The sequence below is a fragment of the Acipenser ruthenus genome, chromosome 12, assembly GCF_902713425.1.
Source record: "Acipenser ruthenus chromosome 12, fAciRut3.2 maternal haplotype, whole genome shotgun sequence".
In the NCBI taxonomy this organism is placed as follows: domain Eukaryota; kingdom Metazoa; phylum Chordata; class Actinopteri; order Acipenseriformes; family Acipenseridae; genus Acipenser; species Acipenser ruthenus.
In genome coordinates, this window is record NC_081200.1 from 38544853 (window position 1) to 38572843 (window position 27991).

At 38.1% G+C, this 27991-nt stretch overlaps 1 protein-coding gene across 1 annotated transcript in view; it reads right to left on the reverse strand.

Annotated features, from left to right (window-relative positions):
• Nucleotides 1-27991, reverse strand: part of LOC117417292 (cytosolic carboxypeptidase 6-like) — a 279068-nt gene that overhangs the window by 172197 nt on the left and 78880 nt on the right. Inside the window, exon 4 of the mRNA XM_034029328.3 lies at nt 9235-9329. Within this exon, the coding sequence (XP_033885219.1) occupies nt 9235-9329 (95 nt within the window). The remainder of the gene's footprint in view (nt 1-9234; nt 9330-27991) is intronic.

Sequence of the window (27991 nt, forward strand, 5' to 3'; positions counted from 1 at the left end):
GCTAAAAAAAGGCCAACAAAATGCTTGGATATATAGTGAAAAGTGTTGAATTTAAATCAAGGGAAGTAATGTTAAAACTTTACAATGCATTGGTAAGACCTCACCTAGAATATTGTGTTCAGTTCTGGTCACCTCGTTACAAAAATGATATTGCTGCTCTAGAAAGAGTACAAAGAAGAGCAACCAGAATTATCCTGGGTTTAAAAGGCATGTCGTATGCAGACAGGCTAAAATAATTGAATCTATTCAGTCTTGAACAAAGAAGACTACACGCCGATCTGATTCAAGCATTCAAAATTTTAAAAGGTATGGACAATGTCGACCCAAGGGACTTTTTTGACCTGAAAAAAGAAATAATGGAGATTAGATAAAGGGGCATTCAGAACAGAAAATAGGAGGCACTTTTTTACACAGAGAATTGTGAGGGTCTGGAACCAACTCCCCAGTAATGTTGTTGAAGCTGACACCCTGGGATTCTTCAAGAAGCTGCTTGATGAGATTCTGGGATCAATAAGCTACTAACAACCAAACGAGCAAGATGTGCCGAATGGCCTTCTCTCGTTTGTAAACTTTCTTATGTTCTTAACATCCTATCTTGAGTACTGCACCTCACTGCACAATGCCCCTGTTATAAAACCTAACTGGGGCGCTGGCTGATCTCTGGCTGTGAGGTAAGAGGGTGCCTCTATATTGCTCTACCAACACTATTTCATAGACTGCATATGACACAGATCTTTATACTCCCCCTCTTGAGACCATAACGAGTTCAACCATATCTATCAATAACGCTTCTATAGACTCACTTATTTAAATAAACCTGATTTCACAATGGGCTCCAGTTACGTCCCCTGCATTACTGTATCTGCAAATTAAACCTGTTTTAATTTCCATGCTATGAACAAAACATTCTTGTCACTCATTTGCTGCTTATGTAGAGCTAGGAGCGATCTCTCTTTCGCTTCTTAGTGGGAGGTTATTAATCTATTTGCTACATTTTCTCAAACCATTTTTCAAAAAATCTGCCATTGTTGTTCTCTCTTCTTTTTTCCCCCATGAATGCTAATGAGCTTCCCTTAACCCTAAGGAGCATTCAGATTGGAGCCAGCAGTTCTTATATTTTCTCTCTCTCTCTCTCCCTACTGCAAATGCAATTCATAAAAACACAATACATTGCTAAAAGAATGAATTCCCCTTTTCTAGAATCTAGTCGGAGGCAAAATAAAGTGAGGTGTTGTTTTTTTTTTTTTTTTTAATCCAATACATTTAATTCTATAATTGCATTTTTTATTCCACAAAGAGACAGGACTGCTGGAATCTGGGTGCAATTAAAGGGAGTACATGAACATAACTTATAATGCACATTTAACTATAGTGACTTCTATTATAGTGCTGTCACATTTAATTGATTTTTATTTTTACATTTCTTTAGGAGGCAGCTTTCTGTAGTGCTCACAGAATGCAAAATAAGTAGATTTTAAAAAATATAGAAATTTGATGGCTGGGTTATGCCTTCTCCTCAAGTCTCCCTGCCTAGCAGCGACACCTACTGCATTCGTTTATACAACATTTAATCTTTAAAGGTTTGGTTTCCATTAAAACCCCAAATGTTATACACCAGTTAAATACATTTAACTTCTGAACTATAACAGAGCTTAAATATGCCATTTTAAACCTTACTGCAGCAAGGATGGGAAGATGGCTATAAGAAACTCAAAGTTAAAAATACGATATTTACTCATCATTCATAAAAACACGTTAGAAAGACAAAATGCACCAAATAAAGTTAACAAACTAGAAATAAACAACTCAAGACCGTTAATTAAATGGGCTTATAAGTAGTCTTAAAATGTTTCTTTGGGGTTTTTCTTTTTAATTACAAAAAAAAAAAATGCTCAATACAATTGAGAGGAAATAGCTTTGAGAATCTAGCCCATATAAGGCCTTTGGGAAAATGAAACAAAATTACCAAACTGAAACAAAAGTTCAATTTAGCAACTGAACAATCCCTTACTATTAAAGGTTTGCATCCTAAAAAAAAAATCTGAAATGTGTTTTCTGGATTCTGGCTTTGGCTTCGGCTTCATTCGCAGCTCTAGGATTTGGCAGCAGTTAATCCCATTTTGATCGTTTTCCCGGGAACACATCACATTCTGAAAGGAAATTAAAATGGTGGCACTGGGGAGTTAGCCGATTGAACAATGATGGATTTTTCATAAGCATTCATGAATAAAGGAATATGAACATACACCAAATATCTCCGTAGTAGTTCATGTATGTCAAGGACAACAACTTATCTGGGAGAGGATTAATGTACTCAATATAGTCCTACAGCTAACGAACTGAGAGTGGGATGCTGTTTAATTAGGGTCCCCAGTTAAAGCGCTGCTGCTGGGAGCACAGTATGAGTTATACAGCTTGAATGGTGCCAGTTTACATCCGGGCTGCGCAAAGAGGCCAAACTTTGCTGGGGACTCTGAAGGGGGCGTCACATTGGCCCTGATGATCCCAGGGGTGGGGATGGGAAACCGGCAGGGACTCATTTTCCTCATTGCGCAACTCCGAACCCTACTGGCCAGACACTGAGCACATTCAGAGTGGATAAGAAGCAGGGCTGATCTCTGTTCTCCGGGATCGGTAGCCCGCCCACCTCTGTTCTGGATTGCTCGGCGTAAAAGCGATACTGGCTTTAGTCTTGTGAGATCAAAGGATGCTCACACGCCCTCAGAACGTCTGTGCTGTGTGGGGGCCCGCAGCGGTGAGGAGAAAAAACATAATTGGACATTTCAAATTGGGGGAAAATAAATAAAAAATAGTAATTGGCCACTCTAATTTTAAAAAAAGAAAAGCTGTTTAAAACCATTCTCACTCTCCGGCACTGTCTCCATATAATCCCACTTAGCTATCTGAACCCACCCTGTGCAGCCCAGCACACTGGCTCGGAATAGAACTGGAATATTAGCTTCCTGACTCTCCTTGCATACAGGAGCTTGATGTTTTATCAATCATGTCCGCTTGGAAACGAGCCGTTAGCCTGACTATTGTTCAAATTAACAGAGCCAGTCTTGTCCTGTTTGCCTTTAATTAACAAGCTTTCAATTCCCCTATTAATTAGCACAAGCTATTAGCTATTTTACATCACTCTTAATTTGTAGACAATTAAAAGCCCTATTATTAAAAGCATGCCACGCGGTTAACTGTGCGACCCAATCGTCAGCGAGGTAAGCAAGGGGATTGCTGAGACTGGCATCACGAGGACTTTCGCAAAGAGAAGGGGAGGGGTGGGGTGAGTACCTCCCATTACTGTCAAGTTAATGAGCTCTCCAAGGTCCATCTTTTCCTACTCTCTGCTCAACAACCCTTAAATCCGTTCTTTCCTTGCCTCCTCAATGTGACATTCAGTTCTGTAACTTTTTGGAGAAAATAGCAACTGCAAAAAATAAAACAGCTGCGTTCCATTTTTTATGCAAATGTTGGGTGAGGTAATAAGCATACTTTGAATGGCCCATGATATTTTGGAGGTTGTGTAATTGCACATTGTATCAATCTTTTTTATCAATGTGTCTATGTCTGATTTGTACTTGTATATGACTGTTTCATACCACTTTAAGAGGGAGAATTTCAAGTTTCTAAAGCTGATCCGATAGGTCTGAGAGGTTTATCATGTGTGTTTGTTTTTCTTTGGCATGAGCAGGTTTATTCCTGATATGCTGTAGCCCTATATATAGAACAGATCTGTTTCAATTGCCCTGATGTTCTTAAACAATAGGAAGCTCAATAGAAGTTCCTAAAAGCACGTAGAGTTGTTTTTTATGTGCTTGTATCTTATTCTGTTAATGCCAATGCTTATGGTTTTCTGTAGTGACGCAGATGTCACGCTCCATCTCCCAGCTTCTTTTCTTCTATTAGTCGCGTTATTATATGATGCTCCTAAGGATTTATTTTTAATGATTACCTGTAACAGTAAAATATTACTTTAATTTAAAATGGTGCTTCTTTTGTATCCAATACTATTTTGGTGAATAGTACTGTACTGAAGAGGAGATTTACTAAAATAATGTATTAGCTCTGAGTATAGTCTTTAGATGTGTACTCGTCATTAAGATTATGAACACAATGCTCACAAATTGAGAATGGAGGTGCAGGGTAACAGTGCTAGGAGAGCTGAGAATGGAGTGTTTCACAAAGCCTTTGCCTCTTTGAAAATGCATTTTTCTAGAGTACTCCTGCCCAACAGCTAAATACTGTCCACTTGTATAATATTCTGACAGACCATTTCCAGCTGCAAAATCAAGCTCTCTCTCTCTCTCTCTCTCTCTCTCTCTCTCTCTCTCTCTCTCAGTTTATACAGTTTTCCAGCCCATCCACATTCATAGATTGAAACATTTGATTCATTTCTGAAGGCTGCTGCGTTGCTTTCAAGATCTGCCAAACGATAACATGTTCCTCCCCTGTGATTTCAGACAACACAAACCCTGATCTAATTACTGCAAAATACAGCTCACCCACTCTTACAATTTAAAATTCCTTCCCTCCTCTCAGGTCCATTCGGGATGAATACAGGAGGGATTTTTTTTTTATTTTATTAGATATTTTGTTTTTTTATTTCAGAATAATTCCCTTTATAACTGATATTAGTCACTAGACTTTGCTAGTCTTGTTTATAACCAGATGTTGAAAAGTTGGGAAGTTACCATATTCTACAGAAACAATATTATTCCTAGAGTTTAGAGGCTGTAAGTACAGGGGGCTTAACACATACTGATAGCAGTGGGATGCTGCATGATTGACAGAGCAATTTCCGCTAACATGGGTTCTGATGGCTGAGAAGAGGTCTTGAAATAGAATCTCACTATTTTGTTGCATCAGTCAGTTACAGACAGGCTTTTGCACAAAAGAGAAATTGCCCAAGTGACTCAAAGTAGGACAGTGTTGCTTGAAAATTACTTTTGTAAATTTCTCTCTCTGCTTTTTTCAATAATAATAGAAAACAGAAACTCTTATCTGTGTTGAAGGTTAGTTAATCCTAAATCTTGTCAAACTTTTTACCTTGAGAAAATGTATCCGCTTGTCCTTTCTATGTACACTCTTACTTGCTGAGTCAACATGGTTTTATTTTCAGGAGGTGCTGCGTCCAGTGTCAAGCATAAAAATGCCAGTTTTTAATTTTTTTATTTTTTACATTCCCCTTATGATTTTTGATGTCATTCTGAGTAGATCTAGGTTGTGTTAATATCATTTACGCCTAATTCTGCCTTAACCTGGCTTTGAACTTGGGATGAGCTCATCTGGAGAATCCTAAGTGCCGGGACTTAAGAGACTTTCTCATACAATTCTTTGGCAAAGAAATTCGACTAGAAATCTTTCTCAATGATTTTGCCCATAGAGTTTCCGTAACACTGAAAATATGAAGTTCCAAGGTGAAATGGTTTATGAGATATTAGCAAGTGTAGAAAATCGATTTGCAAATTCATACAAGCTCCCTCACAGAGATACTTAATATATTCATAGAGAATTACAGTCACTGCACCACCAGCCAATAAGAACTGCATCTACATGGATAACAAAGCCCAACAATAGAAGATTTCCTTTTGTCCCCCATTGAGGCTAGAATCATCCAAGTTCCCAAAACCTGGGGACACATGTACAGATGTTAATTAGCTGCACAGTTGGCTCTTTAAAAGGACAACTGAATACACACGGAGGTTGTATCAGCAATTTACTAATGTCTCCTTAGATTACCCTGACCCGGGATTTTACAGTAGCATCTGTCAATGAGCCTCATGCTTGCTCCCTCCAGATACAACACAAACATAATATTAGAACGGCCCGGGATGTCACATAGTAAATTGCATTACGCACACTGATTATTTAATTGAATTAGGAAAAGATGCTTAGTAATGCTTCGCTCTATCAATCTAAGAAATGAATAATCCCTAGGTGGCCTCTGTTGTAGAAGGTCAAGACCTTGAAGCGAGCGCCAGCAGTAGTGAAAGAAAACTTTCCTACAGTCTGCATAGACAGGTACAATATGTAGACTTGGACAACCTAATTCAGAAAACTCTGGACCAGCACCTTAAACAGCAGAACCATTAGCAGACCACTGCATTAAAGGCAATAAATTAGATGTGAAACAAATATAACACAGTGGTAACTGATATGGTAGCATAGTACCCCAATGGATTATGGATGCATTTGAGATGTTACATATGCACAATGCTCTACCTTTATAATGCTGCAATCAGGAGTCATAGTTGGGAGAATGTACTAACTAGGCTATATTCTGTCCTGTTCCTAATATAACAATGGGAATGCAAGTGAATTATGGGCCAAAAGGCAGCCTGTCTTACAACTGGTTCAGCTCTATAACAGGCTACATTTAAACAAGAAACACAGTATTCTACAAATAAAACATGTACACAAACACTCACAACACAGTTACAGCTGTTACCAGCACACACATCCCCTGAGCCACACTGGGCCCCACACCTCGAATCTCTCTGGTTTAATAACAGTCAAAACCTACTAAGTGGAATTCACTGCATGTTATTTGCCTGATATAATTTTGATTGTGAATGTCAAAATACACTAGCAGTACAATAATGATGTCAACCCCAATGCCAGCTTTCCATTTATCACATGGCGTAACCTGGTTGCTGTAATTCAGTGTAAATATCGTACTCTATCTCCTCTAATTAATCAACCCAGCAGGCTCAAAATGGATCCCTGTACTTGGCAATATCATTTAATCTGATTCCTGCCTGTCAGATGGGAACATTATATAGCCCCCAGTATTAAACGGGATATGAAAAAGGGGAATAACATTCAGACTGTGGATAGAGACATGGTTTTCAAATTTGAAGCTAAAAGCAAGTTCAGCTGATAAATAAACCAACAAAAATGTTAATTTGTTTTAAAACATAGTTGTGCTATAAATACACTTATTGGCCTTTTTATTAGGACCCAAAACTAGTATTTTGCTGAAAGCCTGGAGTCAGCCTGCCAGTTGTTCCAAACTGTCTCCATTTCTGAATTATATGTTTTCAGACTCTGGCATGTGCAACTCTGAAAAGAGGAAGAATTGGATTGCATAATGATTGCCAGGGCTCAATGGTATTTCTATTTCCGTTGCTAAGCCGGCATCCTTCGGTTAATGTTTAAGATATAGCACAGTGGTTATTATGAATTATGCTTCATATTACAATTATCAGCCATTCTTAAGACGCTTTACCATCTTAATATGGTTAAACAGCAAGCTATACATGGAAGTACATTACATGTTATCTTGTGTTCTCAAATTCTTGCAAGTAAGTATCTTAAACAGTAGGCATAAAACCGAAGATGCATGTATGTCAAAGACCTTGACAGAAACTTCAAAAGCATTTCACTCAGTTTCAAAATGTAGTTTAGCAGATGGCTTCAAACGTTTTAGGGCATTCTGAATAATTTGTGAGAAGAAAACATTTGTTACAATTCAATGAAATGCACACGTTCTTCCGACTGAAGACTTTGATTGTAAGGGTCTAAATAATTTCAAATGTGGCTTTTTTGAAGAAAAAACAGCAGTTAAGATTCATATTAAAACATTCATAGTAAAACATAACTAAAAGTAGGTTTTCACAGTCAATCCACGTTTGGCTTGCATTGGCCCAGACCTTCTTTGCACACTTCGAACCTCTGCCACAGAATGAAGTGTCAAAACTAGTGCTTGGTCTATGAGCCTGGGAAGGACAGGAATCATTTATAAGAGGAGTGGTAACACTCCACTCTCTTTAGATGTTGTCGCCCTGTCAGAGTAAGCCGAATCCTTTTGTTCACATCGATGCACACAAAGTGAATGTGGTAGGGGAGCATGCCTGTGTTTGATTAGCGATCCCGGAGCATTTGATGACAGCCAGTGACATTTGTAGGTAGAAGTGTGCTCCACTGGAACTCTTGGGTGTCCTCGGCTCACCGCGCACCAGCGACCCCTGTGGTCTGGCCGGGCGCCTGAGGGCTTGCCTGTAAGCTTCCCAGAGCTGCGTTGTCCTCCGACGCTGTAGCTCTGAAGTGGCTGCATGTGTTTGTCTTCGCCCCTCCCGAGTCAGTGCAGGGGTGGTAGTGGTGCGCTGAGCCTAAAAATAATTGGACATTCTAAATTGGGTGAAAATAAGAAAAATAATTGGCAACGACTAAATTAAAAATAAATAAATAAATAAATAAAAATGACATTTTTCTTTACTGTTGTTGAATGGCGTCGAAGCAAAATAACATCCTTTTTCAACAAAATTGACTTCTGATATATTGAGAAAACTGAAAAAAAAATAGGTTTATTTCCCCGTACACTTAACCAGCATTAAAAGCTGTTTTATTTTATTTATTTCTTTTAATGACATTGGGTGATTTTACATTCTTTATTTTAATTCTTTGCTGCATTATAATGAGTTTAAATAATTAATATATATGCAAATACAGTCTTTCAAAAAAAGATAAATAATGCCAAAATAATTCCCTTATTCAATAATAAGTACAAGTATCCACAAAATATGTAATTAGAAATATATAAAAATGCAGAGAATTTGTGGATTACAGGTTTCCAAAATATGAACAGAATTCAATGCCTAATAGTTGGATTATTTGGAAGGGAACAGTAATGACCAATTTTACAAGAAAAAAGGCAGCAATGAACGATTCCTGGCAGTGGAATCACAGGAGGTATTTTATGTCTTAGTAAATGATAATATTCCCTTCAACAGCTCAGGCAACCAGGGGTCCGTATCATAAAAAAACACATCAAACTAATCCTTCATTTCATATGGCCCCTTGTATGACATTTTCATCACAGAACACTGTATTATACAACTATTATATGTTTTTAATAATAGTAATATACGGTTATTTGGCTATTTTTTGTGTATTCCACTCCGATACCTGCTGAGTGCAACCTGAGGGCCCAAGGAATGGCAAGAGAAGTGATACACGTGAAAAATAATCGAAAGATTTAATTCTACCCTGTGTAATTGTCCCAGTGTGAGAAATAAGACCACAATATCTGACAAACGTCAGTGTAACCAGCCACAGGGCCTATATACCTGCAATCCCACAGTCATCAACTTAACTACAGAACCTTGTACACAAGCTGACAAGAAAAGTTAAGGCTGTATCATGGAGTACAGTGTCCAGGCAGGAGTATGTGGAATAACTTTAAGAAGTCACTCAGGTCAGACTACAAAGTAGGTATGGAACGTTTCTCCCTACCATTTTGGTCGACTGGTTGATTTCACCACTGGAGACATCCCATCTCTGTAGAGGCTCTTGGTCTTGCTGAAGTTCACAATGTTAAATATAACCCTCTGAGAAAGAAGAACACAGCAGCTGTTAGCAATGAGATTTAGAACCTCTTCAACACACACGTTCCCTGGAGCCAGATCCATACTGGATGTTTGTGGGTGGCTTAAATAACGGACACCCATTTGTTGACATTTATTAATGCATGAAGTCACAAGAAGATCAGATAATTATTTTTTTAAGCATGCTGCTCAAATTAACAAACCAACACAGTCATGCATGCTTAATGTCACATGCTGTTTTTGTCATCCTTCACTTATTATGACCGATAACCTGACCAGAATTTAATGGGAGTCAAGGAGACAAGCTCCTGATAATATCTCTGTGTTAATGGTTACACTCCAGTAATATCACTCATATGTATATATATACAAGTGATTTCCACCTCACTAGATATCGCTGTATAAAATAAAACCAAATTGTTTAATAATACTCAAATGTACTGTACATCATTCCGACAAGTATGGTAGCCCAGTACAGCATACAGAAGACTGCAACGTGTAGGCATACAGCTCTCTTATGTTTTTAATTACTGATCGTACTGATTGAAAATAACTTTTATCAATGAACACTACTGTAATCAATTCAATAGAACTACTAGTATAGTTCCATAACAGAACAGGCATAATTGTTGTCTCAGTACCGTGTTTTAATGCCTATTTCACCAGGTTGTTGCTCCATTGATGAAGTCAACTACGCTTATTGTCATAATTGTTGCTCAATCACTTTGATGTGATATTAAAAGGGTTTGACAAGAAATAGATGACTATACTACTGTAACCAACCCTGAAAAAAAAAAAATAGTATTCTCATCAGTGTAAAAAAAGCCAGACATGCACGCACACATACTGTACATCTATCCATTCAATTTGAGCTAATAACAAATCTAACAAGACAAGATGGTGGACTACAGTGTATGATGCTGAAAAAAATCCTATTAATCCCCCCAATGTGAAAAGAGGGATTGTGGCAGCCTGATTTAGACCCAGGTAAAATGACATTAAACTGATGTTAAGACTGGCAGCAGGCTCCTGTAGTCAGCAGATAAGGTCATCGCTGTTGGCATTTCAATTACTCTTTACTGCCCTGGACATCTGTTGCCAACCTAGTTTCAGCTTTTCCTCAGGCAAAACACATTCGCTCTCTATCTCTATTCTGTTTAGATGCTCAAATTGTCTTTTTTAGTTGTTAGGATTCATGCATTCTCTGTGGTTAGAACTATAATGTCAACGTCTTCTTCAATTTTGAGATAAAACTATAAGAAAGAAAATCAAGCAGACAAACATTTCAGTTAATGCCTTTATCTCCGTTATGTGTACAGTTTAAGTAACACTGCGTCTACCTAAAATGCTTCAGGATGAAATTAAAATTAAGTAATATTTTGTACCAACAAATATACAGCAAATCCCGTAAGATGTTAAATCTGTAATGTCCCAGAACATAATTCATCATCTGCATACTGAATTATTCAATTGTTAAGCCTACTGTACACTGTGTCATAAAGGAAACATTGTTTATAGTCCAATTGTTTACATCCCCAAACATATTTTTTGGCTATGTATGCACATACAGTACTTACAGAAAAGATAGTATTGCATAAGGAAAGTCTCAAAGATACTGCTAATAGCAATAGATCATGATAAAAAAAAAAAAAAAAAAAAAAAGGTTGGTTTACTGTAACCTAAGTTCGGATTCAGTTCACTGAATCCTAAGTATTCAGCCGAATCCGAACCCTGCTCAGAAAGTAGGTATTCGGTCCGAATCCAAAACTGAATCCTTTCCTTGGGTTTAACAGAGCCATGGAGTGGCTGGTAGAGGGACCCAGCACCCGGGGGCTTGTTAGAGAGACTGGAAGATACTGTACTGGAAGATGCTGTACTGGAAGAAACTGTACTGGAAGGCCAGGGGTGTAATCAGACATGACTGCAGTGTTGAATGAGTTCAGTACATTTTCAGCCGAAATGTGCAGAAATGACATGCCTACACACACACACACACAACTACACACACAACTACACACACACAACCACACATGCATACTGTCACGCTACTTATTGGGTCACACTGTGCCCTATACGATATTCTACATTTCTATACTGTATGAAAGAGTTAATAACATTTTCAACAGAAACAGTACATTGTATTTTCTACAATATAAACTACCCTCCAAGTGTTTTACTCCAGTCTGAAACTGATTATTTTTTTACGTTACAAAACTTTTTGTATTTTTTTTTTCTTTATACACAGTACAACTATATTGAGCTGTTGAGGCAAGGCAATAAATCACACAAAATGCACAGTATAATTCAAACAGGGACATACTCCTAAAGCATATTAGTATGCTGGTAAGTGCATTGCAGTCCTATGAATACCTCCCACAGTGCAATAAGATCCATAGCTGATAAGCTTGCTTGTGACGGCTTATCATCCAACTGATGAACAGTACACACCATGTGAGAGAAACTTTAGCAACTGCACTTTAGCAACTAAAACTTGTAGTTTTTACTGCATTTATTGTACATGGTGACATGAATAAAGACATGCAGAAGACCACTGCTTTCAAGACCACTATGATTGAGAAGCCAGTGGGTAGCCTTCTTATACAGAAATAAGAACTATGTCAGGTTTGTGAGAGTTGTGTGCAGCTATTCAGAAACAAATCAAGAGAAAGCAGAAGGATCTGAGTGACTTCACAGAGGCCATGACAGTGGGTGCCTGGGATACTAGTTTCCTCCTGCGTTCACCAACCTGTCTATCAAGACTGCTTGATGTTCCTGAAATAGCACTGTTTGTAGAAAACCACTAGCAGAAAGCACAACTCAACACAACTGGAGATAAGGCCAAGTAGGTCATGATGGATCAAATCTGCTGACAGGTGTAACACATTGTGACAAGCCACATATGTACTATAGTGGCAAAAACCATGACAAGACACACCTGTTACCACAATGATTCGGTAGTAGAGCATTTGGACAGTAAGTGTATTATACAGTAATTTGATTGTACCACGCTGAATTAACCTCCGCATTACCAGTCATGGTAACACAATGAATTTGAAACACACATTGCACACTTGTACTGATATGCTAACATGGTACTGCAAATGATTTCTAGTTTGCATTGATTCATGACATTGTAATGCCATTGGTCTAACGCAGTGGTTCCCAACCTGTGGTCCGTCAGTAAACTCCAGGTGGTCGGCAAACAACTCCCAAAATTCAGTTAAGCTGTTCTTGCATAAACCAATTTCTACACAATCTCACTAAGCAGCACAACAAACAGCTTTAACCACATCATATATAATAAGATATGTATATAGCCTGCATTTGCCGCCCCCCCCCCCCTGTTTTCTTTTAATACACGTGTGTTTATAATTTATATTCGCTCCCATTGATGCAATACCAAACATCACCCTTAAAGCCGCCATTAATTGCAGCAGCTTTCTATGTGAAACAAATACTAACTAAATAACTGTTACACATTATAAAGGGGAACATTTGTCTTGTCAAAATTACAGACTTCTTTTTTTAGCCAGTAAAAGTATTCACGGAAATCTTTCTAATCTGTGCTCTAATTCTACTGCTTGCTTTCACTGTTCAGGGAAAAAAAACTCCCAAAAAAAAAAAGTCTCCAGCCTTTTCACTCTGCATAAAAGTAGCACACTGAATTTAATATTCCTAACTCGGCGGGAATGACTAAATTAAAACATTTCAATAAAATAAAACATTAACCACAGTTTTTCAACAATATAAAATACAGTATTGCCATGGATATAGGAGTATTCCTATTAATTCCATATTATACGTTTTTGGAGAGGTTAGCTGCATATAGTAATCAGGGGCGCTGGAGCTAGGGGTGCGGGAGCACCCCGTGGCTTTGCATGGCTTCCATCATTTACAGGGGTTACAGTTTTGTTCAGCACCTCCACTTTAACAATTGTTCCAGTGCCACTGATAGTAACAGAAGTTAATGTGAAACAAAAAGAGGCTATAATTGTTGCTTGACTTGTGAACTGTACCATAGTGTGAATGATCGATTTCAGGTTTCATTTCTAGGTTTTATATATCACAAGACTATATGTGAAAAGGAAATTCTCTTAACACTACCTTTGGAAATGTGTACAGTCTGTTCTTGATGCCGTCATTAACCAAACCAGGAAATTACAAATTTCAGCCACCTCTAAGAAATGAAAGCCTGTGTGTCATAAATTTTACAATCCAGAATATTGTGAACTGGTATTTACATTTACTTGATCCGAGGACGACCCAAAGCCCCAGTGTGTTATTTGTTAGGAGGTTTTGTCAAATGAAGCTCTTAAACCTGCAAAATTAAGACGCCATTTATCTACAAAGCATTCAGAATGTGAAAAAAAACAAAACACTGGACTTAAACAAAAGAAAACAGGAACTTTGCCGTCAGCAACTTTCAATGCGCAAAATGACAACATTGCTTGATGAATTGGTAGTAAACATACAACCCCAGGGACCTCATTAAGTAAGGTAAGTTATAGAAATACTTTACTTTTTACATGTACTTATATATATACACATAAAAAATGAGGTTAAAAATGCTGTTTTGCAACATTGCAATCTTGCAAGTGGTCTGTGGGAATAATCCAAACACCAAAGTGGTCCCTATACTGAAAAAGGTTGGGAACCACTGGCCAAATGAAATATGAAAAGGTTACCAATGTGGTGCACTTCTACCAATGGTTCATAGCTTTGTGGCTGCTCTTGTGCTACCACTGCACCTTAGCACAGGACCATTGCATTGTCATTGTAGTGCCTCTGCATTCCCATTGAAGATCCCTTAGTGAGGGTCAGTAAAGGTTTTGGAGCAGTTCAACCCACTGAATATGAACAAGCAACCCACAGGAAGCGAATAAACAAGGCATGCATTGGGGGGAAGTAGAAGCTGGTACTGAGTGCTCTTGCACCCAGGGGCAGACCCTTCAACACCAGGGCTGCTGTAGGGTTATTCCTAACAGCAAGAAAGTGACCACAGAGAGTAATATGGGTGGCCTTATGCCAACTCCATAAACCTGGATTTCTGGTCATTATTGTTAAGACCATCTCTTGTAAATTGGGTACTCCTTGCAGTTACAAGTAGATTACATTGACAGCCCTCTCTAATTGTGTTTGCACTGATATATATATTGGGGTTACCTTTCCAAAAAATGATGAATGTAACAACACACAAAGACATGCTACAACACATTTGGAACTGTATCCTACAATGTATCATGTAAAAAGAATTGTTTCACCATGAAAAAAAAACATGATGTTAGAAACCAACTGGATTAAGAAGCAATAATGTCAAGGTCTCAGTTGAATATAACATTCTGACTGCAATGCATGATTTCTGTCTTGTTAAAAAGGTGGGTTTTGCAATATGTCATCCATTGGTCCTGGGGAGCCTGTGTGTTGAGAAGCACGGTTGGGAATTAGTGGCAGCAGTGTGGAGTAGTGGTTAGGGCTCTGGACTCTTGACCGGAGGGTCATGGGTTCAATCCCAGGTGGGGGACATTGCTGCTGTACCCTTGAGCAAGGTACTTTACCTAGATTGCTCCTGTATAAATTGGTAATTGTATGTAAAAATTGTATGTCGCCCTGGATAAGGGCATCTGCTAAGAAATAAATAATAATAATAATTGCCAATCCCAATCAAATACAGTACCAACTATATGAGTCAAACTTCCCCAAATAAACTTACATACAGACAGACCAAGTCATTCAATATTAATGCACACATGCACGCACGGACGGACACAGACCTTAGATCTTGCAGTTTATGGCTTACATGTAACTTCTTGCTTTTAATTAAGCTAACATTTAAGCTTTGCGTGCTCAACATACATGATGCAGACAATACCCCATCCTACACATTGCCTTGCTGCCATTTCCCAATGCTCAATCTGTTACAATTATTTAGCAATTATCTTTAAATAAGACACATAAACACACATGGTATCATAAAACATTCAACACAAGTCCCCGTTCCAGAAGGGAGAACAGAAGTTCTTCAAAGACTGGAGACCACAGGGGTGGTTTGTCTTCAGAGGGTGTCCCAAGGCAACTCACATCACCACCAGCAATACCAGTGCAGAACCCAACAGGAAATGGCATACAGGAAGGGATGCTTTGTGTTCCCATGTGTTAGGGATGAAAATTGCCTAAGGATAGTTCACCGGTCACGGCTCTCCCAGGGCCTCACTTCCAGGGTTCAGTGGCTTGTCAAGATTTGTTGCTTAGATTCGGAGGTTGAAAAGAATTGATTTGCTTGACAGTGGGTACAAAGGTCGTCCGTCGATGTTCTCGTGATCGGAAAGTGGATTGCAGAAGATGAGGCGATATTCGAATTGGGAATATTTGAAATGGGGTAGAAAAATGAGGGATAAAACTGACCAATTTATATTGTCTTTATTCCAACACAGGGGTTAAAAAAAAGACTCCCACTGCATAGCAGTGAGTCATTCAAGGTTTTATTATAATCTCACACCTAATCATGCTGCTGCTAAACATCAAACTACGACAGTCTCATTGCCATCCTTGCAGTGCATGTAGCTATTGCTGTTTTCTTCTTAATTAACCAGATAGAAAAACTCAAAAGGTGGAACAGACAGATAAACCAGTACAAAATTCTAGATAGATATGTTCATATGAACTCCCTGTATGTATATACACAGGATCCTTCTCTCTATCTACAATTCTATATAAATAAAGAGCGGCACACTGTACCGACAGCCATTGCTTTTTATTATTCTACTGGGCAGCTGAAATACTCGTGCTCTAAATATAAAATACTATCTCACGTCTCAAGAGAAAGCCTGCCTTTTATTTTTTAAACCAGTGAATCATTCTAGCGGAGCGGCTTTGAGTTTTCATTTAAAAGGGCCTTGACTGCAACACATCTTTTGATAAATAAACACCTACATACTGGATACATATAGAACCCTAGAAATACATTAATTGAAATTTGAGTTTCTGGCCAAAAACACCCGGAGGTGGGGATCATCTGAAAGCCATATTTAATTGAATGGTTTGTTTGTAAACATGAAGAATATAGCTGTGTGCCAAACATTAAGACAGTAACTCCAAGTGTACTGTCTGTCTCTCTATACAGCAGAAACTTCAAAAGTCACATGACCTCAATATGGCAGCCAATGTCATTGTCACCGACGCATTTAGCATAAAGGATTTATTCTGATTCTTATTTTGACATCACAAAGTACATTTACTCAGCCTAACAACGCTCCATCTCTTCCAACATTTTGCTCAGGGTCCCCCGTCAAGCGATTCTGTACCCGTGAAATTGTCAGGAATGATGGATGACTATCAACCTTCTGTTGTCTTCTTGCCCGTTCACTGGAGATTTACACACCTGCCGACTGCAAAGCAAATTATATATATATATATATATATATATATATATATATATATATTCTCTCTCTCTTTCCTTGCCTCATTTTCAGAACTACGCACAGCTTGCCAAATGAGCTCCGGTAATTATAAAAAAAACACAAAAAAAAAACACAAATAAGCCACAACACAGCAATTATTGCAGCACTTCACTTTGTATTGGTAGATGTAAGAAAGAAAGAAAGAGACAGGAAGGAAGTTGCAGAAAAACAAGACTGATTGATTGGAAACCTATGTTGCTACTGCTTAGGCTTCATTTAAAAGCTGACATTCGACACAAATATCCCTTTCCTTTTTCTTTGAAATCTATACTTCTTTGGTAGCTCAAGGGACAGACATATGCTTGGTAGGCATTTACTGTAAAACAGCTGTAAAATAAAGCTATTTATTTTTTATAGACTTTGTTTTTTTGGGTGGACCCTTGCATGTCTATCTGTACGTTATACACGATATTGCCTTAAAATTTCACAGATCTTCTCCAAACTTCTATCACAGACTCTTAGAGACCTTTGGGTATACTGTAATCTGATAAACAACTGATTTTCTACAAATGTGTCAGTTTCACATTTCTAAATTCTTTTTTTACTGTTTCCAATTATTTGTCCTGTTTTTCTCCCCAAGTGTGTACTGCAGCAGCTCTCCCCAACAGAGCAGGAGAACTGAAGGTCAGTACATTTCCTCTGATTCCACAAGCATGCCAATCGCCACTGTACACCCAGGAGCGGATGTCATTGAGCTACTAGCCCCTGTAGGGCAAAGGTCGTTCCTGCAGGTCTATTTTCTAACAACAAGATTATGAAGAGCCTCTGTAAGCATGTCCACTGGTTTAAACTGTGACTGATCTATGGTTCTCAGGTTCTCCACTGACAGCAACAAAGTTCTCTAGCCAAGGAACAGACACAGAATATGTTCTCCAGAACCATACCTACCTACGAAGGATCACATATGGTAGAGGGTGGGTCCGAGAGAGTAATTGAGCCATCAAAGCATATAAAGCCAGCCTGCTGACAAATCTCCCCCCCCCCTCCCTCTCCCCCCCCCCCCCCATTTTTGTAATTCTCTAATTATCTGTTATCATTTTATTTCACATATTTAGGAAGTTCTGAAATATATGGTCCCCTTTAAAATGTTCTCAGTAAAATAAAAACGCTGGTTAGAAAAAAAGGAATCCTCATATTGCTGAAACGCAGTCTTCTTGTATATTGGACATCAATATGGAAGAGAAGCGGTCAATGTATTGATCATAAATCTTCAGGCCACTTGAGTTGACTTTCAGGCAATGGTTCAAGCAACTAGTTTTAGGAGACATTTTCAAGCATGTTTCACTAAGTTGCTCAAATAAACATTGATTTGACATTGTTGCTTGAACTCTTCACACAGGAAAAATTGCTGGAAAATGTCCCCAATGACTAGTTGCCTCAAAAATGTCATCTGCAAGTTTTACAGTCGGACCTGAGAATGAACATATAAACCTTTCACTGCAGAGGCTGTGGTGAAAAGAGAAGATACACCTTTGAAAAGCCTGTAGATGTAATTTTGTGAGTAGAGGAGTAGATTTGGATTTTGAGAGTTTTCATTAATTTTAATTATGGTGCTGATATCTTGAAAGCAGTTATTAAAAAACGACCAAATAACAACAAAACAAAACAAAAAAATGTGATAAACATAACCATTTTTTTTTGGTGTTTTATATGCAGTGTTAGCATTCAATAATTGCAATAATCATAGTTTTTTGTTATTTAGTATTATTTAAAAGCTGCTATAAGGATAGCAGTGATTAAAATGTAATCCTATGGTGTCATTTAGGGTTGTTAATAGCATACCAACAAAACAATATTTGGTCTCTTATTTTCTCTTCAGCAGCATTACCTCTGAACACACAGAACCTCCCCCCACAAAGACACGTTTGGGAAAATGGTACAAACCGGGATCGACAGCTCGAACAGCTAGGGTTCCAAGGACATTACAGAGCTGCCAGCAGTGCTGCGTTAGCAGGAAGTGATGTCACAGGTCAACGTTTTTAATTCAGGATGATCCCTGGGGGACGTCAACCCTGTACCCTTGCAGTATCAGCAGAGTGCTGCTGAGAAAGCTCAATGTTAGTAGGCTACCACCTCTGAAGAATATCAATCTCACTTCTCTGCTAACCATACAGCCGTCGAGTAATGACCTCATTAATTAACCAGCCATGTGGAAGCTCCCTGCACAATTAACACTTTCCTTTCTCGCCTTCAGTGTCGCTATGGGGGGAACGATGCCTCCTTTAAACAAAGAGAGGGGATACTGTTACCTTCCTATACCTCAGAGACAGCTTCTTTGAGGCTCAGATTTTTGTGATTGAAAGGGATCTCCAGGGTATGCCTTCATCTATAGAGTATTCATGCAGTATCACAATCCCTATTGAAACACTTAAAGCTGCAGTCTATCCCACTCGTTCAGTTTTAAAAAATAGTCAGGAACCATGGTTAAAGGACGGTTCTATTTATGGTCCTACTTATAACAAGAATGAAAAGTTGTATGGCATTATGGGGCAAATGGCAGCCATGACCATGTTGCCTAATAACTGGTTCTGCAGTATAAAGGGCTGCCTTATGAAGGAGGAGCATTGTATTAACAATCAGAGTGTGCTTACTTGAGATATATTATTATTATTATTATTATTATTTGTATATTTAGCAGACGCCTTTATCCAAGGTGACTTACAGAGGCTCGGGTGTGTGAACTATGCATCAGCTGCAGAGTCACTTACAATTACGTCTCACCCGAAAGACGGAGCACAAGGAGGTTAAGTAACTTGCTCAGGGTCACACAATGAGTCAGTGGCTGAGCCGGGATTTGAACCGGGGACCTTCTGGTTACAAGCCCTTTTCTTTAACCACTGGACCACACAGCCTCCAAATATATATATATACACACAGTGGTTTGTGATATATATACACACAGTGGTTTGTAGAAGTATTCACCCCCCTGCAAAGTTTTCACATTTTGTTGAATTACAAATAATGTATGCACAGTTTTTCAAACAAACATTTTTATTCAAAGCTGTAGTGGTTAAACTGAACACTGTTATATGAGGAGGAGGTTAAATGTCAGCAAAAAGTGCAAAGAAAATGTACAAAATGAAATTTACTGGTTGCATAAGTATTCAGCCCCTTAAGTCAGTACTTGATAGAAAGAAGCATCTTTTGCAGCAATTACTGTTATGAGTTTTTTTGGATAGGTCTCTACTAGCTTTGCACAGTAGGATGGTGACATTTTTGCCCATTCTTAACTGGAAAATTGCTCCAGTTCTAATAAGTTTGTTGGGGATTGTGGAAGGACTGCAATCTTCAAGTCTCGCCATAAATTTTCAATTGGATTCCAGTCAGGACTTTGACTGGGCCACTCAAGAACATTAATTCTCTTCTTGTTCAACCACTCCAGTGTGGCTTTGGCTATCTACCTTGTTATACAGGTGTCCAATCATAAGTGAGCAGAGGAGGGACATAATTGGGAGTTTAACCAATGGGAAAGTCTGCCCTGGTTTTAGTGAGCAGAGGCGGGACATAAATATGCTTGGGTAAGGGTGTAAGATTGGCTGAATTTCACGCGATATTGCTTACTATAGAAACCATTATTGAGAACTTCTAAGTAATATTTCTAATTTTTTTTAGTGGAGAAAAAAAAAGTCATAAGACAACTAAGACATTGTAGTCAATTTGGTTATGAATCAATTTTCAAGAAGAAAAAAATTGAGGTATACACCACAAATACACAGGAAGGGAAGGGATATACTCGCCACTTCCAAAACTGAAATTATGAAAGGTATCCGTGGCTTAATATCTTCGGTGCCTCAGGTTCTGCTAGATGCAGAAGTACAGGAAGGAAGCCAAGTATGTAGCTGTAATGGTAGATTAAACAACCAATGTTGGAAACGCAGCTCAGCTGTCTTGTGTTTTCAGGTACTAGTATGTGACTGACAGTGGCCTGAAAGAACGGTTGTTCTGTGAATTCTATTGTTTTTTTTAGTATTACTATGCTGGACAGCCACTATAATATTGTTACCTTTATTAAAAATGTGCACGAATTAATCTATTTATTAATCTACCACTGAATCACCTAATGCCTATAAATTAACCGATCAAAAATTGTAATCGATTGACAGCCCTAATATACACACATACCTGAATCTGTTATATCTCCCATATGCTATTTTACAGAAACATCCAATTTTCCAAAAAGGGCTAGAAGTGCACAGTGGTGGTGACAATGGGATCCAAGTCAGGTTTGCTATTGCTTCGGTGTTTGGCAAACTATCAGGTGCAAAACTGTATAAACAAGATTATACAAACAAAACAAAAAAATCAAACAATGAAAGCGCAGCAGAAGTTCTGAAATGTACATATCTTACATGTTCCCTTTAAAATGTAATGAGTATAATAAAGAAAATGCCGTCCATAAAAAATAAATAAAAGGAATCCTCTTATTTCTGACACTGAAGAAGGCACTTGCCTTATGTTTTTCTACTTCACTTAGTTTCTCATAGTTTTACTGGTTACCTCCTACTGCTGCAAGTGGTAACAAAAGCACTGGCTTAGGGGCTTGGGTTAGTCGCAGCTGCACTGTCCTTTAATACCAAATAATAAAAGATCCTAAACTTGCTAAGGGTTTAGTACTGTATATTCAGATCAGATTTCTCCTGATCCTTATTCGTATAAAATACAATTTAACAGGTTACTTAAAAAACCATAAAACCCTGTTTATTCTGCTCCTTGATCTTAAGTAATAAAACATAATATACACGCTTTACTGTATTATTACTGTAATAAAGGTTTGTTTATGGGTGACAAATGAAAACTGTGACCAGTAAAGCTGCATATGCTACACTACGGTCACATAAATCCTTGGTTTTGCAATTTGCTTTCAGACGGTTATTGCAAGCTTCTACTAGTCTGATTTGTAATGTTTGTGCCTGTTCCTGTATTGTGGTGCTCTGAAATGATACAACAGCAACACTCAGGCAGTAACCCCATCTGTGCCCCCATCCCGGGGATATATAATGCAATTCTCAAATGCAGGCCCACGGAAATATGCATTACCATTGAATAAATGCAGTCCTATGAATCTGGTTTGTCACTTTAACCCTACAGAGCAATACTGTGAATATGGCATCACCTTACATATTTGTTCCAATAAAATATTCACAAGTTGCATACCTCAATATGATTAAACTGTTAGCAATACTTAATTTTAAAAAGGTGCAGTATGATTGGTTTATGGCATCATGAAATGGGCATAGAGAATGCCCATGCCTTGTTGTCTTCGTGCCAAGACTGAACATACCAGACACTGATCAAGACCAAGGGAGGGCCCACCAAGACTCAATTTTTTAAACAAAATTTTAAACAAAATAGAATAAAAATATAAAAGTCCACTTTATTTAGAATATTTTTGGCATGTGTTTTATATATTTGCTGTTGCAATCTAGTAGTGGATAAAAAGCCTAATAACATGTTTTTATATTCAGTTAAATCAGAAGAGTATTATATACTGCAGTCTCGCTAATCATACTGGTATTGATTAGAATCTGTACCATACAAAAAATGCGTAGTCTTTGTTTTTTGCTTAAATTGTTCTCTCCCAACTTCAGTAATACACTTTTAAAAAATACAGTAAATGTTTCACACACTTATCATAGAATTGGAATGGTTGGGTTCTACAGCTGCTAACCACATGAATTCATAATGCTAGAGTGCTTTGATTATAGGTCTGTTATGACTACCGGGGTCCAGATTAGTGGTTGCAGTTTTTGTGAAAACAATGTTGACTGCCATCTAAAAGATATTATTATTATTATGGCCACACATTTCGTTTTCTAATGTGTTAACTGAGTGGTCATCCACCCTGCTTCTAAATATGGGTGTAACTATACACTAATTATTATTATTTATTATTATTATTTATTTCTTAGCAGACGCCCTTATCCAGGGCGACTTACAACTGTTACAAGATATCACATTATACGTTATTTCACATTATACAGATAACACATTATTTTTTACATACAATTACCCATTTATACAGTTCTAGGTAAAGGACCTTGCTCAAGGATACAGTAGCAATGTCCCCCACCTGGGATTGAACCCACAACCCTCCGGTCAAGAGTCCAGAGCCCTAACCACTACTCCACACTGCTGCCCTAATGTGATGACATAATATGTATCACGGTATGCAGGCAGCAATATGATATGCATCACATTACATGTGATAGCCCTAATGGACTACTTGTATGATGCATAATAATAATCATTTATCATCTATTTTCTTAAAAGACGAAACTTAAATGAAATAGTAGTCATACCAATTACAAATCACACACATTTTTCATTCAAGAAACAATTTAGTGAACTACATGCTATGTTGTTCTTTCAGTCTTGAAGTCTTGGTATACACATTACCTTATGGTTTAATAAAACAAGCAGGCATTACGAAGCTGTAAAATTTGAAAAATATTAAAACTACTGCACTGTACAGTACATCTACAACTGTCTGCTTTGGTTAAAAAAAAAAAAAAGTTAGTAATGGGAAATTGTGGCAAAGTGGTTTGTAGTGCACAGGTTTTAATTGCTTTAAATAATAATACTGACTATACACAACGATGTGTAAAGTCAGTAAAACCACACGGTTCAGTCCCAAAATAATAATACACACACTTTCAAACACCTACACATTCACCAGTCCAACAGTGAGTGCTCCGGGTGCAAACAGAAACAGTGAACACAATGGTGCAGTGAAGTCCAGGTTTGATGCTGGCTTAATAGCGACAGCTCAAGGATTTTAGCCATCTACAATTACAAATAACAACAGTTAATCAGACAGACAAGACAACACTAAACAGTCACGGTTTCGCTTTACTCCTCCAGGTCATATCGTAACCATAACAGAGGAACAGATTGCTTGGCCACATCCCCTGATATACCTTCAATCCCGTCCCCTTCGGTAGCGATAGCAATCACGGTTCCAATCCATGACTGACACATCGCCTACCGTATTAGGGCGATGACTTCTGGTATTGTGGCTCTGCCCCCTTCCTGGATAGCCAACTTCCAACTGACCCTGGAATGAACCATCAAACCATCCAGTCCGAGGCACACTATTCCTGTTACACAGCGCCCTCACAGGTCGGGAGGGAGATTGTTGACTCCGATTCATTCGCTCTCTGTCACAGAAATGCATATACTTTTGCCTCCATAGTTGCAGAAGTGGGTAAAAATGTATATCAAGGTCACTAATTGTTTACAGGTTAATGTTAAACTAGCATCCATCATTGTATTGAGCACTGCTACCATGACACCTGATCACTGTTTAGAAGGATAAATTAAATTATGAATGCAAAGGTTACTACACAAATTAATCATTTGAAGTGAGCACGGATGACTTTTTCCTTTATTCTACATAGGAGTAAAGTTAAGAAGAAAAAAAATTCGAATGTAGAGGTAAACCCAAGAAAAACAAACAGAGGATATCAATCCAAAAGATCAAATTAATGCATTCTCCACCTGCCACATCAGAGATAACAAATACATAGAACTAATAGAAAAAAAAAAAGAAAAAACATGTATGCCAGGGTGGATGGCAGAGAGAGAGAGACAGGGAAGGTACAGATTTTACATCATTCAGCAAACATCTTTGTTTAAATAAATAGAGACAAAAACTAGAAGAAGCTACAAAAGCATAACATGCTGCCATTAAACAAAAGGGCACAAGTTTCAGTTGTGCTTCTGTTGCTATAGCTAGGTGTGGAGATTTAGACTGTATACCAGTCTAAATGATAACTATAACAAAACAACAATGGTGGACAGTGGCTGGGGAGATATGAAGACAGATGAGGTGAGACAGTGAGGGTGCACGGCCAAGAGAATGTGTGTGGCCATGCAGAACTTGCCCATCACCACTGTAGGCCTGGGTTAAAATCCAGCTCAGGCCACAAGTGAACTTTTTTCAGAAAACACTAATACATAAAGGATAATTCATTGACAGCTTGTCTATGCTGAAGAAAAGCATTATTTCTTGAAAAATGTTTTATTTTTAAAGTAAGAAAAACCATGTAATAAATCTACTGGTTGTGTACTTCCATTCACTATATAGATATTAAATATTCAGTACTGAAAGAAACTTTTTTTTTACATTTTCATTCTTTCCTATCAAAATGAAATCTTTGAGGATCACATACCATACACATACAAATCCGGATTTGTGTGCAATTGTATCAGTCATAGCTTTAGGTTTTGCAACTAGAAAGAGGCTGTGTGAAAACTCATCTAAATTCATAAAATGAAATAAATAACAAACAAACTGACGAGATGTAATTCCAGGAGATCAGATTGGTTCAACCAGTTCCATTTGTCATGTTTTTCTGGTGACTGATCTGATTAACCTACTGTATATGAGCCACTGTCCTGATCATATTGACATTAAATGCATTAAACTGAAACATCCCCTATATTTGGTTTACAGCCTTGTAGTACTTCAGATCCCAGTATTATGAGTTATGTGTCAAATTAGCTGGCTCTAAGAGCCTAGTTTAAGTTCTATGCAAAAAACTTGGTCTCACCAAACCACTAGTAGAAATATTTATGTTAGTTTACTGGTATAAGATTTCTTACAATGCAATTATTTATGCAAACCTGTAAAGGTACAGTATAGTGTTAATATAAGTGTTAATAACTGACTTAAAGGTCGATTAGCAGCAGTGATGGTTGGACTGAGGGCGGTCAACAACGACTAAAGGAATGCCAGTAAAGAACTGACACTGAGGCCATTAAAACCTGGTTCCTTCTTAAAGTTTTGTGACTAGCCATGCAGGTAAAGCAGTCCCTGACGATTTTGTTTCCCCAACCTACAGGAGCGCAAGGACCAATGTGATGTCCCCTGTGGAAACCCCAGCCAAGATCAGCAACTTGGCACATCCAGGACATTAATTTGAGCTCCCCTGACTGCATGATTCATCCTACACACCACACTCATGGCTTTATTTATTTATTTTTTTCTTTAGCATTTACCATCATAAACGTTTGTAAGGTACCAGGCATTGTCGGTATTGAATTACATGGGTCTAAGATCCAAGTTCCATATAATGAATTTGGCTGGCTCGAAGATGTTCTTTACCACTGCAAGTTCCTCTGGATTAAATTTGTTATCTTTAAATGTCCAGTACTTTGTACAGTGATCCCACGGCTTTGTTCTCCGTATAGCGTCAGATGTTTTTAAGATCCTGAGCCTGATCAAGCCTGATTTGGTCCTGAAGTCTGTGTGCTGCACAAGATTCAATTTCCATTGAACAAACAGAGGCAGGGTGGGACATATTTTTCTGAGGCTGATTTTTTTACAATTACATCAATGAAAGTTCAAAAGGTCAATCCCCAAAGAAAGAGGATAGGAGCTTTAACTACCTCTTCTCTGTTTTATTGGTCCCACAACCCCAATTTCTTACAACAAGGACACTGGGGCCATCCTAGAGATAGCTGCTCTAATGATGTAACCACAGGACTTTGATTTCTCTTCCTGTCTAATAGGGACAGCCTGTCTGCACCACAGCGTATTGTAAAAGAATAGTTCATTTAGCTTCTTATGTGCTCCCCTGAGAACAAGCCTGGAAATACTAGATATCTGATATCCATCAACCCACTTCATGAAAGATATTCCAACTGTACTCTGATTTTCTCCATGCAGTACTTAGCACAGTAGTCATTTAAACATGCAATTTAAGGAAGCCCTTTCCCATGGTGGTTCAAAGGCCTTTTACACAACTGTGCATGTCCGTTTCGGTCACAATCAGCAAGCAACAGACTTTGATAAGAGTTTTGATAGTTTGAAGAGCACACTTGGAAGGTGCTTCTGTATCCAAGGTGTTTTATGAGGAGCAGTCTCAAGTCTGGAGAATATACTTGCCTGCAAACCCACCTAACAAGTTCCCTCATGCATTCATGACTCATCAGAGCAGAATTTGTTACGAAGACAGTTGTGGAATAATATAAAAAGCATCGTTCAAGTAACCCAATGCCATGCAAGTCCGCTAAGCCACCCAGTTTCCCAGATCCACTGTGTTTTGGTGCTAAAGCCAGCTTGTTCGAGATTTGCGCTGACTGACACCACCTCAGTGTACGGAGAATGATAGGGGTGAGCTGAAGAGCACAGAAGAGAGACTTAGCTTGATTAAATGGCCACTGATTCGGAAAATTGGCCTGATGTGATCTGTGACCTGCCACGGAAATCTTAAGAAAAGATTAAATTAATGCACCTTCAAAGCAACCTTTGGGACAGCGTGAAGTGAAAAAAGAAAGAAATAATTTGTTTGGGCTCAATAAAGGCAAACACAAAGAAAACCAGAAATGAACCGATAAAATCACCCTTTTCAGTTACTATTTTGTTACCTGGGTATATTAGATTTTCTGGCTTGTGTTCTTTGTTATGCAGTACATACTGAATACTGAAAATTTGAAATGAAACAATATTTGTTAATTAGTCAATATTCTTTCAGTATATAGATTTTTGACAGGTTTCTTTCGGATAATGCAAACTTTCTCCAGATACTCTGATTATATTATTATTATTATTATTTATTTCTTAGCAGACGCCCTTATCCAGGGCGACTTACAATTGTTACAACATATCACATTAATTGTATATTGTATGGGATGTGCTTGATTGCATTCTATGCTGGTTTAAATTGTGAAAATAAACAATGAAGTTATATTGCAGGTATCAGGGATAAGTACCGCACACGAGACAGCAACAGTAATTACTGTGTTCAGAACTGCTTTCAGACTAAAATGCAGTCTATCTGCCAAGCACAAAGTACTGGTTATATTTAATAGAAAGAAAGAAAAAACAACATTGTCTGCTATAGCATCTTTAATATCAGGTTGTTTCAAAATTACTACAGATTTCTATTAACCCTGTTAATGAGTTTCAATTGCAGTTTCGTCTGCAAGCCTGGATTCTTAACTCAGCCTAGAGGACGGATTTTAAAGGAGATGAACATCATTGGAAACAGAAATGCCAGCATTAGTCTACAGTATGGTTTGTAATCCCAGCGGCATTTTGTGATCCTAGGATTTCTGAATTTAATTATGAAAATCCCAGGATTGGGATCAGCATGACTACTTAGTTCACAGGCATCGTAACTGTGCCCTTTAAAGAGGAGGCTTGAGGGCCGACTAAATATTGGAAAAACAGATGCACAATATTAACAGAATATATAACACAGT